The following is a 14621-nucleotide window of genomic DNA, read 5'->3' on the forward strand; positions in this document are numbered from 1 at the left end:
GGGGAGGCAGGTGTGTGTGATTTGTGTAACTTATTTAGTGGTTGGGGGGCATCAGAGGAAATCGATCAGCCTGCCGCAGGGCGGATCGGGGTCATCTGAGCTCACTGCCCAATTAAAAAACCTCAATAAAGCAATACACACTGCATCATTCCCGCAGTGCAGAAAACTCAAGTAAGCCTCGAGCAAACCGTCCCAGTACCGAGAGGGTAAGAAAATCTGTTCTCACAGATAATATCAGCTATGAGAGCACATGCAGTGAAGCTGTGTGCTCCGCGGCACCTTCGGGTCGGCCTGAGGACGTGGGGCCGATGCCCTCAGCGCAGCCGAGGCACACATACGCGCTATTGTTTTCGCTTTCTCACACAAAACTACCTCGCAAAGCACGGTTGCATACCACCCACATGACTGTCCCGGCTGCTCAAATATCCCCGTCTCAGGGGGGAGGGGTCCTTATCTCCGCAGCCTGTTGCCCGCGCTCCTGGAGGCGGCCTGAAATGCGCACGGCTAGCCCAGGAACCGGGTCCACACCGCGGCCCCGTGTCACTCCTGTCATTTCCATATGGGGGGGTGGGGGGGGGGGGCGCGCGAGACCGAAGGGCAGTGGGTTTGTTGCGGGCTAATTCATTTCTGTCTGCTCATTCGGCGCTGTTCACTCCTCTCGGCGACAGCAGGCGAGCATCCGTTGGAATGCGCATGAGGAAGGAGTGAATGGCCTCTGGCTGACCCCGAGCTTTAACCTTTTTGAGGAGGAGGCTCAATGACGGGACGGAACCTCTTCAAGTGTCCGACCCTTCGATCTAAAGCCCAGTGCCCCCCCGCTCCCGGCACCCCTATACGATTGGCCCTCTCGTTGAGTCCTACTGTTGAATTGTTTTCGCCGTCACTCTTCCTGCCCTTTGACCCCACGAGAACCCGGAGTCTTGGGAGAGTCTTCGGACACATGACGGAAAAACAAAGCTATCTGCTGTCTGTACTGCCAAACGGACCGCCCCGATATCAAGAGCATACGCCCCTCCAACCAGAGGCGAGCCAACACAGGGTCGGTGACGCCACACAGCGTGTGTGTCTTATTTCATCAGGGATGTGATACGTGTGTGTGTGTGTGTGTGTGTGTGTGTGTGTGTTTGTCAGGGATGGGTCGGGCCCAGCACATCACAAGGAAGTGCTGCTGTGTGGGCGTCCACACCCTTCCCTCCTCTCTCTTGTCCTTTCCAAACTGCCTTGACGCGATTTAAAAAGAATGAGACAGAGAAAAGAGGGAGCGGACACAGGAATTAAATCCCTGATATATATATATATATATTTTTTTTTTATTTATTTTTTTTAGTCAGGGAGGAGGCTCAATGACGGGACGGAACCTCTTCAAGTGTCCGACCCTTGTGAGTGAAATAAAAAAGGAAAACGGGAAAACGGCTAAAAAAGAAACACTAATAATGAATGCAACAAAAGGGGGACAGGTTTGAAAGGGGCTCCGTTCTAGTAGTAGAAACGTGACAGAAAGCAGGTAGAGGCGAGGTGGGCCGAACTGAGCGGATGGGGGGAGGGGGGCGGAAGAGAAACAAAATGGGGGGGGGCATGAGACAGTATAACGGGAGGCAGATAAATACTGAAGAATCCAGAGGGAGGCAAAGGGAGAAAGCAATGGCGTCTGTGGCGTCGCGCTGCTGAATTATTGATGCTGCCTCGGCGTTGAAGAACACTTTCACACACAGACACACAACCTCTGCACCACAAACGCGCAATCACCCCTCTGCAGGGCACCGCGGGGTCTGTGGAGGTGGAGCTACCGGCAGACGGGGGGAGGAGGAGGGGGGGGGTTCACTTGTGGCCCGTACCTGTTCTACCTGACTCGCACTGGCAGATCATCTGGAGGGGGGGGGGGTTATTAGAGGCGTTTATTGCACGGCAAGTCTCTTTAGTTTGAAAGACTACAAAGCGCTCGCTCCTCGCTCTCCTTCATCCCTTCCCCGCCTGCGCCTGTCCCCCCCCCCTCCTCCCTCCCTGGGCTTATCCGCAGAGGAAGCCCGTTTGATCTCGCAGAAGAGTCCTGCTGTTGTGACTCCGCCGCTCCCCGACTTGGGGCGCACACTCCTCTCGCTCCACTCACTGTGCTCCCTGCGCCTCGGGGCAAGAAAGGAAAGAAAATCACACACCCTCTCCCCCCCCCCCCCTGCTAGAAATCAGACACATTTGCCCCGTTTGTACCAAAGACAACAAAATGATTCACAAAATCCAAAATGGCTTCTGTGCTGACGCCAGCTGTGCTGTGTGCATATGGAGCGTGTAGAACGTAAGCTTCCTCCCGCAGTGGATTGCACTCGGAGGACACTGGCCATCATTGTCCTCGGCCAGTGAGACACAATGGGGAGGGACACGGCCCGGGACCTGACTCACACGTACTGTAAGACTTCGTGGCCAGTAACGGTAACACAAACGCTGGAAACAATGGGCATCAAGAGTCATCGTGTCGGGGTAAACAATAGTGGCTTTAAAGCCCAAGTAGAGTAGCTGCGGGTTTTGTTATTCTTCCATTTTATGATTTCTTGTGTCCGGATCACCTAAAAGAGTTGCATGTCATTTGCTGAGAAAACTATTGATCAAAAGATCATAAGTTCTGCCAAGAATAAATCTTTGTGTGTCTTTCCTTGTATTATATATGTCCTCAAACACCGGTCATTGGACTGTTAAAGCATTCTGTAGCAGATTCTATTGTTGCTGTTCTGGTATAAGCAGTTTTGCCCCCCCCCCCCCCCCCCCCCCCCACTGATTATTTAAGACCTTTTTTGCCTGAATCTGACAGACGGATTAAGACAGCAATGCGACAACAATGCTGCCTAAGGGCTTGAATCAGACGGCTATGCCACAAAGGTGATGAAGTGATTGATGGGAATGGTTCTTTGTGGTAAAGGTACCCCCCCCCCCAAGCCCTCTGCAGACTCTGTCTTCATCATTTCTTCTTCTTCTTCTTCTTCTTGTCTTGTTCTTTGTGGATCTCTCATCACTCTCCACATTTTCTTACCAAACTTTAAGCTCGAGGGAGCTCTACTTCTGAACTAAGTGTGAAGCACATTGTGTACAATCTGTATGGAGAGCCCCCCCCCCCCCCCCGCTCCCCGTTCTACACGGGCCAGCGGACAGCAGGAATGAGCATGTGTGTGCGCACGTATGGAGAGGGATGCTCCCATTTACACGCTGCTTGTAGCACATGGGACTGAGTCTGAAATGTGTAGGGGGGGAGGGGGGTCGGGGGGGGGGAGCAGAGGGGAGAGGCTGCGGCGGTAATCGGAGAGGGGGGCATCACACAGCGCCAGGCCAGCACATGGTCTGTACACTGAGCGCAGAGGGACACAAGACTAGAGCAGCACTATGGGGTGTGGGGGGGGGGCTGTAGGGCGCTAGCACTTCACGGCGTCTACCTACTGGTGCTGCTTTGATGGAATTATTAACAAATGATGGCCGTGTCATATATATATATAGCCCGGGAGTCTTCAACTAATATGTGAAGAGGTCCAGTTAGAGAAAATGTCTTAATTATTATTATTTCATACTGTGACTACTTTGTGTGATGAATAGTTGTATCAACATGTAATACACAACTAACAAATCAAATGAATTCAGTAGGATTCTAAAACTCTTGACAGTATTTTCATGTAATAAAGAACTGAACATATACTGTATGTGTGACTGAAAATATGAATAAAGTTCTCTTAGTTAACTAAAAAAAAGTAGGGCTGCATTTTTTTTAAAGTGAACATTCCTGCATGTTCAAATAGAGCGCTTCAATTCAGAAAAAATGACATAACGAGAAGATAAGCTAGAATTTCCCCTTTTTGTGCACATTGCTTCGACGTGTTGTCAGTGATGATTGCTCCACGGATGTGATTCATCAAATGCTCTGTTCATCTGGCTCAATTAAAATAAGACCAATTTAGAACTCATTGTTGTTTTGTGGGGTTTCTTACCGACGTCATCGGTCTATGTCTCACATAGCTAATTACTATTCTACATATGCATCACCGCAGCTTCAATGTGTGCCTCTTAAAAAGGACCCCATTGCAATGAGAGGATGTGCTGACTGCACAGAGCTCATTGTCTGGCTGCCTGCATCTCAATGTGTTCCAACCTGTTTCCAACAGGCAGCCCTGCCACAACGCGACCACTGCAGCACTGCCATGTGGCATCGAAATACAACACTAGTGTTGTTCAGGACGACAACTTTTGGGTTTGTACATCGCAGGTTGAGAGGAGAGTAGGAAAGGCATCGGGACGCGCTTAAACATGCACGAGTGAAGCGCACATATCAGCAGGTTTTTACTCACACACACACACACACACACACACTGTTGCCCCCTGGCCCCGGCTCAGTGAGAGGCAGAACGAGAGAGAGAGAAAGTCCGCTAACAGCAGCCTGAAGACCAGGGAGATGCATCTCAGCCCTTTTACAGCAGGTCAAGCACATTTCTGGGTTCACTTACGCCAACCGCAGCACTCGCCATGTCCGTCCAATGCAGGAAGCCCTCCCCAACGGCCACACCCCGCTGACGTGAAGCGATACGATATTTAACTCGCGCCAACCCACGTTTAGAAAACAATGTCGACTTCTGGACGTCACAGCTCGCAGCAACTCACATCTTCAGATGTGGTTCCTTACGCATCATCAATGACATACATATTGTACATACGTACGTGTTTAAATAGAACCAAATAAAGATCCGTTTCAAGCGTGGTTACGGGGGGGGCGGGGGGGGGGGGGGGGGGTGAACTCATATCACGAGCTGTGCCCACGTGGATGGGGTGAAAAGGGAAGACGGCACGAGGAAGTCTGACCGCTACATCTACTTCCTGCCGCAACCTGAGCGCTTAACAGTGACCTTAATGTGACCTCCAGCTAAAGTCGACTCGTTAGCAACAAACACACCCCAACGCGGGGGCACACAGCCCGTCAAGGCAACGCGTGTGGAGGTAGTGCATCTGGTTTGAGTGGAAAGTGAGGGGGCCTGAAGTAGGGAGTAAAGGGCCGAAGCTCACTGTTTTCAAGATCAGAGAACAGATGATGCTCTTATTCAGCCATCCCCCGCCCACACAGGAGTCTGTGTGTGTGTGTGTGTGTGTGTGTGTGTGTGTGAGAGAGAGATGACTGTGGGAAAGAAAACTACAGTACTCCTGCCCTCACGTTGAGTTTAATGTAAAGACTTTATACACACCTCTCCGTCTACAAGCATGAGTGTGTGCAGCAAAGTAGAACTAGTGCATCCACGTGACAACGAGGGGGAAGAACACCGTGTCCTCACATTCATATGGAAGAAAAGAGGCTGCGTGTGTGTAAGCGATGCAGATTCGCCCGAGAAGAAGTGATGAATGGCTTCATTAAAACGGCATTAGGGGAGGTGTGAACCTGAATAGTGAGTGCCAGCATGCAGCGATTGCCAAATTCCAACACAATCACACACACACACACACACACACACACACACACAGCTGAAATTCTGTCTTTAACAACAGCACAAACCCCCCCATCCTCTTGCCGTTTACAGCGTTGGATGTTGAAGCAAGTTTTTAAAATGAGACCACCCAATATTCAAAAAAATCAGTGACAAGTCAATTTATTTTGGAGGAACAACCATTCAGAATTTGCTTTAATCAAACTGGCGCCCCTTCGTCTCACACTCGAGGAGGAGAAAAAGACAACAACGAAAATAAGGAATAAAGGAGGCAGGTGAGAGCAAACAAGGAGAGCAGGAAGGCAAAAGCAAGACAGCTAAAAGAGAAAAAGCTGAAAAGACCACGGTTCAAAATGGAATTGAAATGTGTGTGTGTGTGTGTGCGTGTGCGTGTGTGTGCGTGTGTGTGTGTGAGCGCAACCTGATTAGGCAGACCCGACAGGGGACACAAATCTACATTATTCGTTCTCATTTTCTTTCTGCTCCTCACAAACCCAGAAAAATGGGGGCAATTTAGTAACCCTAGCAACCAACTCTGCCTACATGCAGAGTGAGAAGCTGCTGATAGCGGGGGAAGGAGAGCGAAACACAGAGAGAGAGAGAGAGAGAGAGACCCTGTGTACTCACACTCCTGGTGAAGGGAGCACATGGGTCAGTCACAGATAAAAGCGGTGGTAGATACCGCATAAAAACACATACTCAGGGCCTCTGTTGCAGTATTTGGCAGATCCCTCCCCCTTTCCTCCGTGTGTCCCCGTTCCTCCCTTTCCCCCCTCCTTGGTGAGACTCCTTGCTTTTTCTTCTCCCTGACCACGTATGAGGGCTGTTCAAACACAACCTGTTTCCTCTGGCGTCCCCCGGGAGCTTTGTCCAGCCTTTCTACTGTTGTGTTTTTCTCTCCTTCCCTCCTTTCTGCCTCCCCCCCCCCCCTATTTATTTACAGCTGGATGTCTGCTCTCCTATTGATTGTTTTACACAGGATACGAGTGAGCTTTGTCTCAGCCTTGCTGGTCTGTATATAAATCCCTCTGTTCGTTGAGATGTTCTCACCAACACACACGCACGCACGCGCACACACACACACACACACACAAAGATCCTCAGTGTCCGGCATGGAGGCGTTCATGGATGCACAATGTGTGCACGTCACATTGGCTGAAATCATAAAGTGGTGATTATTGGTTTAGGCTGCCACGGGAGGACACGTTGAACGACGTGTGTGTCACCGTTCACCATAACTGACAGCCATCATGGGAGAGGAAAAGGGTGAGACAGAAAGGGAGGAGTGAGAAAAACAGAGTTTGAGTTGAAGACCAGCAGTTCTTTCCACAATGGTCGGATTGTTCACTCGATGTGGGCTGAAAGAAAGAAAAATGTTGAAAAAAAGAGAGGGAGTTTCGGATTGACGGTCCGTCTGTGTGTGTGTGTGTGTGTGTGTGTGTGTGTGTGTGCCAAAGCATCTGTTTTTTACATTTTTACACCCTCTAACCGGTTGCTCTGCTGTTGCTCTGTGTGTGTGTGTCAGATAAAGAAAGTGACATTTGAATGAAGTACCCTAACAGGGGTCATGGCCCCTATAGTAACTATGGGATTAGGTCACACACACACACACACACACACACATTGTATTTTCATTAATTCCAAGAAGAGATTTTTTTAAGCAAATTGGCTCATTTACAACTTTTAAAGCTGAAGGAAACTTTCTCTGGACTATTTAAAACCATTTAATCCCTTTATTGAGAAAAACAAGATAATGACAATAAGATAATGACAATTAGTGGTAACGCTATAATGGAAATGTATTACAAAGACATGTATTCTGTTATTATCCCTGGTTATACATACTGAATACTCAAACATTGTAATGAAGTATCTTGATTCAGGCCACAGTGATGATTTCATTGAATAACTCTAGTTCATTTTAACCATAGCACACTACTCGATTCATATTATTAGGACATGCATTTATGCCTTTATGCAAAATGCTGGAGTTACGTGTGTGAGTGTGTTTTGCATTGATGCATATGACATCAGATTCTGTGATTTTCATGGTAACTTATTGACTAGGCACACAAACTGGGCAACTACACCCACCTCCACATCACAGCAGCAACACCCCAAGAGGAGGTGGAGAGATTTCAACCAATCCCAGCATGCCTCAGTGCTGAAGGCCTAGCAAGTGGGTGGAGGCCAGAGCGTCAGAATAAGCAAACAAGGTCAGAAGGAGCATCTGTTGCCCAATCAGGGCATCTGGAACATCTGGCGTCCAATAAACAGCGGTTAAACTCTGACTTCAGCCAGTCTGCTTCACCATTTGTCTATTTTTCAGTTGACTCCCCAGCCTTCTCAATCTGTTCCTTCATCTCTGTGTAACTGTCACCTTAGATCTGATACACCTGCTGCTGCTGCTGCTGCTGCTCACCTGTACAGGTTCCCCTGCATGTCATGGCGATTGCAGACATTCCTCTTTTAGGCAGGGAGCAAGTTAGCCATGTCGATCAACAATGTGTGCGTGCGTACAGTGCATGAACAGAAGCAACAGCGGCACACATGCTGTGGAACACTTTGTTCTATTGTGGGCCATCAAATGGGAATAGAGGATTTTCACTTTTATAAAAACAAAATAGCTTCGTTTCTCAGTTCCTCTCTATTCTGAGATGCAATTGTGCTGACTGCAGCGCTAAAAACCATCGCACACGGAGCACAACAGCATTCAATCTGTGTGTGTACGTTTGTGTGTGAGGCAGTTGGCACAAAGCAGGAAGCTTCACACACACACACACACACACTCTCCCTGTGTGATCGCTGTATGTTTGAGCCTCACTCCTGAACATTGGTTTCACACAAACATCCTTCCTGGCTGATTATTTTAAGCTCTTTTTGGCATTTTTAATCCCCCAGCCCCCCGGCCTTCCCCCTTTTGTTCCCTGCACTCTGACAGACATCCAAACACACTCACACACACACACGTCAATCTCACCACCCCGAACGGTGGTGTGATTGACTTGCGGTGCACCACTGGACTCACTGATACAGTCCAGCCCCAATGGACACGAGGTCATTAAGAAGAAGAACGCACACGCAAAGCCCTAAAATACCACTAATTGATTGGCTTAAAGAGGTCTTCGCACATCCTTCCACCCATGTGGGACGTGTGCGGAGCCGAAAGGCAACGGCAGCGAAGGCCTCGACGTTACAATAACAATCGAGCTTTCCTCCGTTTCGTCCCCCACAGTATGTGTCAGAGGACCCCTCTGCCCCCCCCCCCCCCCCCCCCCCCCCTTGATCCAAAACACATCAATACGCCAGAACACACAGACACACATACACTCGGCCCAGTCGCAGGGAAACACACAAACACAGACAGACAATCCTGCCCACAACGAGTGGTGTCACCACCTCTCTCATTGCAGGTTAGTAGCGGCAGCCATTTATCTTAAATCACATGTCTCTGGCTGCCTTGTAAACATGCCGCTGAGTAATGTCATATCTGAGCTTGAATATGTATTTGGCATTCGGTATTTGTCTGTATGGAGACGCTGCCTGCATGTGAGTCTAAAGAAGACCAACAAAAGCCATTCAGCAGCACTTGATCAGATTAGCTGACCATACATACATCTCTGCATCAGTGGTAATTCTTTTTAAAAAGGCGGCTGCTTAATAGCATTCCCAGATGTGTGAGACTCTGACGGATGCTGAAGCGCTGAGCCAAGATGTACCAATGAAAACCAAGGAAAATGAAACATCTGTCAAATCTTTTTAAAGACTCAGCACTCCCCTGATGTTCCCCCACAATGTCTCCCCTTGCCTGAACCGAAGCCTCTCATTTAAATATCCTAGCGTGCACGCCGACAGATAAACAAGGGGCGATGGTGATGGCTGGTGGATGTGCATCGACTTGATTCATGTGAGGAAGTCTGTAATAGTGACGCACCTCAGAGAAGCCGGGAGTCTTTCTAAAAACCAAAATATAACATGTTCTCTGTGAGCTCCGAGGGGATGGTGCCAAGCTCGTTCCTTCACTCCACTTATGAGAAAGCGTAGCGCTCTTCTAATGGGTCTCACTCGCTTTCTCTTCTATCTTTTTTGTCCCCTCTTTCTTTTACTCAGTTTTTCTGTGCATTCCTTGGATCATCCAGAATCCCATTATCAGAGTATGAACCCTGTGCCTTTGTGAAATAACTGTGTGCATTGACAAAGGCAATATTCTTGTGTGGATGACAGCGTCCACGCCCTCCACACAGCTACTTTGCATCGCTATGCTTTAGATCGCTTCACAACAACTCTTCCATCATTTTTCCACTGCGTAGGCCACGCCTCGTCAGCGTTAACAAAAGTGACGAATCCTGTCTAACAGATGGCTTGAACTTGGATGAGTTATTGCTAGACCAAGGGTACAACCCTCAACTAAGGTCCATGAACACCAGGAGCCTTTTGTCTCCTGTATCCTGCAGACCAACAAACAAATCAAAAACGGAATTGCCTTATATCGGCCTGGGGAGGTCACAAAAACAATCAGGACCAATGCATTCCACAAGTGCTTGAGTCCTTTTTTTGGAGCAGAGATGTACAAATGTAATCCATGGGAGGATTTAGATTTATGTTCCCCCCTGTCTTGCATGCAGTTGGTGGCTGCAGAGTAAAAAAAAATGAGATGATTAAAAATATGATAAGTAGCCGTAGATGTTTGATTCTTCAGGAGATAGGATAACATAACTTAAAATGTGTTTGGAAACATAGGGAGACAGAAAAGTGTCATGGTGGTGTTACCAGTACCACTTGATACCCTCCATAAGAGAATATCTAGCAGCACTGAATAGGTTAATGACAGACTGTGTGCCTCCCAGAGAAAGCAGACTGCCGGCAATGTCACAGCAGACACACGGAGGCGCCTCTGCAGATGGAAAACCCCGCACACCAAACAGTAATGAGGATGCACAGGTTCATCCTTTCATCTGTTCATTCCAGATAAGGCAGACGGTATGCGCGCGGGGGGGGGGGGGGGGGGGGGGGGGGCTTGTGGGGGGGGGGGGACGTGTGGACAGAGCGAGAAAAAGCTGTTGTTTCAGGAGCTGTGAAGTAACTGACAGGAGGAATCGATGACGAGGGTCGATGGACAAACATTAAGTCCACGAGCTGACAAACACGGCAGGCAGCTCCCACAATGCAGCACCGACAGAGGGCCGTCACACGGGCCGGCGAGCATAAACAGCGGCCCACCAGGACATCGAGACGGAGTGCGCTAATGTCGCCGCGGTGACAGCAGGGGGGGGGGGGGGGGGGGGGGGAGCGGATAAGAGGTGGCTAACAATGAGCTGAGTCGAGTTACAGTGGAGCCATCGCTCCACTCATTTAACTCACCAGACTACCTGTTGGACCGTGGGACCAAATCAAAGCCCGGCCAAAATGTTGGTGTAGATGGTGTAGATGGTGTCGGGTGGTGGCGGTGCTGCAACGTGACACACTCAAATGACTCCAAACCAGAGCAAAAAACGGCTCGCCGAAAAGTTTGAATTTGACATCCATTCCTTTACACTCTGACTTGCCGCTCTATTGTGTGGGATAAAAGGGTGGAGAGGGGGGGGGGGGCACCAGGTGAGAGCGTTGCAGCTGAAGCCTGGTAGAGGAAGTGTGCGCTCTTGAAAAATAGCACCTGAGAATTGTTTGCAGTGGAAACATGTCGTCCAGGGGAGAGCAATATCCTGTCCTCCCTCTACCCCCCCCCCCCCCACCACCTCCCCCCCTTCCCTCCCCAGCCTCCACCCCCACTAACCTAAACTAGATGTGATAAGCAGTCACTGTAGCTGACTGACACTGTCCAGCTGAACGCATGCTCCTGGATGGAGACAGAGACACACACGCACGCACACACACACACGCACACACACACACACACACACACACACACACACACAGCAGTCACTAAACATCTGAACGCCCCTTTCTAACCGCTACACTGCGATGTCTCGCGAGGCAGTGGGCAAAGGAGACACCGATGAACTGGGAATTTTTGAAAAAGAGGAAAAATGGATTATTTAACTGCAATCTGCGTTTAAAGCCATGCACGCGCAGGCACGCGCACACACTTGCGGCATGCACGGGAGGGACGGCGGCGCACAGCGGCAGCACGGACACGCAGGAGACAGCGAGAAAACGCCCTGTCTTGTTCCATGTCGAAACCCCCCCCCCCACCCCCAGCACTCCGGGTGGTGTGCACTCAACTCACACACACTCACACGGGCTATTCTTTAGCTACCATACAGATCCACATCTGGACGAAAAAAAAAAGACTGACATATTTGCGAGCCCCCCCCCCCCCCCTCTGCGTCTTTGTTAGGGGAATGTGCGCCGCGTCGGAGGCGAGCACGCTTTAACGCACACTGAATCGGGGGGATCTGGTCTGCAAATAGTGACGTTATTGGACCGCCAACATCCGTATGCGGATAATCAAGCTTTCCAAATGGTGATGGTGAAACGCGAAGGGGTCGCGCGGCCCGTATGCGCGATGGGAGAGGTCCAGAAAACCATGCAGTCAGCCGAATCGAGGAAAAAGCCCAATGTGTCGAAAGGGGGCACGGGTGTTACGCTCAATCTTAACGTTTGAGAAGCTTTTAAAAACTTTTACCTTTAACTTGAGTTTCATACTCGGCCACTATCTCCTTGTCTTTTCGGAATTTTGCCGGAGACGTCATGGCTGAGTTTGGAGATCAGACCGCTTGCCCTCCCGAGCAGCGAAGTCAATCTGCTCACAATCGATCCAAAAAAAAAAAAAAAAAAAAGCTAAATCAGCCGCAGACTTCGGTTGGACGAACCACTGGAACAGGTTTTATAAAAAAGAGGAGAGAATAAGAAGCCCAGATGTGAGTGTCCGGCTGGTCAGTGTAGGCGCCGCTCTGCGTTGTGTCGCTGGCTGCGTTCAGTCGGGGCGCATTGTGAGTTTGGCGCTGCTGAGGTTGTGTGCTCCCATCCGCCGCCGCGCCTCGCCTCCTCCTCAAAACCGGTTATGCTGCAAACAACTTCAAGTGAGGGGAGATTCATTCCCCGTTTGAACAAAAAAAACACATCGATAGTATGTCAGTAAGCGCTTCCAGAAGTTTGTTTTTTTAGAATCTCTCTCCCTCTCTTTCTTTTTATGTTGTCCGCCCTGAGCGAGCTCCCGCCTGTCTGAAGTAAACTGTCCTCTGCTCCCACTACCCCCTCCCCCGAACTAAGTGAGGAGTAAATCGTAGGGGTGAGTAAAGGGGGAGGCTGGTCTCTATGGAGGACAACAAATTACTTAAATATAAAAATATATAACAATACATTTGTGAATAAATAAATGTGAAGATAAATCAATCAATGTGAATAAATGCTGAAATAAATATGGAAATAAGTAAATGAATGTAACCATAAATAAATAAGTTTATACCATCGTATCATATATTTATTTCTACATTTCTGTTCGCCTACATTTCCACATTTATTCATGCGTGTCTGTATGCTAATGAGGTGGGAGGTCCTAACCGCTGTCTGAAGCAGGATTGGTCAGAGGAGTGTGATCGCTCCTGCTCTACTATTTCTGTCTGGAAGTTCGCTCCTCGGCAGAAGCACGGTTGCCATGGAAAAAACTCTTCAGTTTATCAGATAATTTGCAACCTCATTAGGGCTGCATGGTATGGCCAAAAATCCATCCAAATCTTTTTCAAGTAAACACATTAATTCATTGACCCCGAAAACGACCAGCTACCCGAACAGCTGTTCGCCACTTGCTCAACTGGCCGGCGAGTTAGCTTGTTAGCGTGTTAGCTTGTTCTGGCTGCTAGTGTTGCCACCAGAGGCTCGACAGATTTAGCAATGAATCGTTTTCTGATCTAACGTAACTTACGTCAGATTTAACAAAACAGAAAACCCTCCAAACATATGAAGGTAGATTTGTGCCTTTATTATGCAATACCAAAAAGCATGTTTCGAGAGCAAATGTCTTGCATTGCAAGCAAAAATGAATGTTTGTAAGTAAAAATATATAAACTCAGAAAGAATTACTTGTTAGTTTCGCTTATAAAACTTGTTTTTGGTCTCAAAACAAAAAGTTTTGGTCTCGGAAAAAAAACATTTGGTCTAGGATCAAAAAGTTTTGGTCTCAGATTTTTTTAACGTAATGAGGCGGGGCTTATGCTGCTGAATGAGCCATGAGTTTCTATTGGTGGATCGACTTGTGACAAAGTGTTTTAGAGACATCATTATACATCATAGCTCTCTGTTCCCTATATATTAATTCATCGGCTCTCTGGGGTTGTTATCCATCTCTGTCTGTTGTCATAGACGCTCATATTCATCCAGAATCCAATGAAGTTATAAAACCAGTGATATTTTACAACGCGGTTCTAAAATATAAATAACTAACTGAAAATGACTCCGCTCTGTAGAAATGTTGACCATAAGAACTTAAACTTTTGGATGAACAGACCCTTTAACCTGAACCCTTTTAACTGGACCGTGTGGTCATCGTCAGCCTGGTGTTCTGGTCCCTGAAGTTCAGCTGCAACGCTGAAGGCCCCCTGTCCAATGTGTTGGATGTCTTTGTACAAACTGAATGCTTAATATCAGACATGCTCCAGTAAATGCTTCTGTCACATGCTGCATGACGCAGGGGGAAGTTAAATACATTTTGATTAAATCTGTTTTGAATTGCATTCTTATTTCCCAAACTCCTTTTTGTTTCACATCAATAAAAAGATCAACACAAAAGTAAAAATAATGCTAATGACAGCACTGTGTGTGTATGAATATGTATACATATATATATGTGTATATATATACGGCAACGGCGAGAAGGGCGAAGAGGACGACGGCGAGGACAACAACGGCGAGGACAACAACGGCGAAGAGGACGACAACGGGGAGGACGACGACAACAAGGAGGACCACGGTGGCGAGGAGGACCACGACGATGAGGAGGACAACTGCGAAGAGGAGGAGGATGACGACGGCGAGGAGGACGACGGCGGCGAGGACGGCGACGGCAAGGAGGGGGACGGCAAGGAGGCCAACGACGGCGAAGAGAATGGCTGCAACGGCGAGGACGACGACGGCGAGAATGACGCCCCGCGAGGAGGACGACAACGACGGCGAGGAAGGACGACGACAGTGAGGAGGACGACGGCGAGGACGATGAGGACTTCCCCCAGCTGCATGACGCAG

The 14621-nt window shown here is 48.7% G+C and overlaps 1 protein-coding gene across 3 annotated transcripts in view; it reads right to left on the reverse strand.

Moving 5' to 3' along the window:
• The window catches only part of srgap2 (SLIT-ROBO Rho GTPase activating protein 2), a 44498-nt gene extending 31765 nt beyond the window's left edge, over positions 1 to 12733 (reverse strand). For 2 of the 3 annotated variants that reach the window (XM_037490805.2, XM_037490804.2), the window contains exon 1: positions 12067 to 12733. In XM_037490805.2, the coding sequence (XP_037346702.2) occupies positions 12067 to 12133 (67 nt within the window). In that variant the 5' untranslated portion in view covers positions 12134 to 12733. The remainder of the gene's footprint in view (positions 1 to 12066) is intronic. The other variant, XM_037490809.2, reaches the window with a different exon arrangement.
• Between the last annotated feature and the right edge of the window lie 1888 nt (positions 12734 to 14621).

This window comes from Pungitius pungitius, chromosome 8, assembly GCF_949316345.1.
Source record: "Pungitius pungitius chromosome 8, fPunPun2.1, whole genome shotgun sequence".
NCBI lineage: Eukaryota > Metazoa > Chordata > Actinopteri > Perciformes > Gasterosteidae > Pungitius > Pungitius pungitius.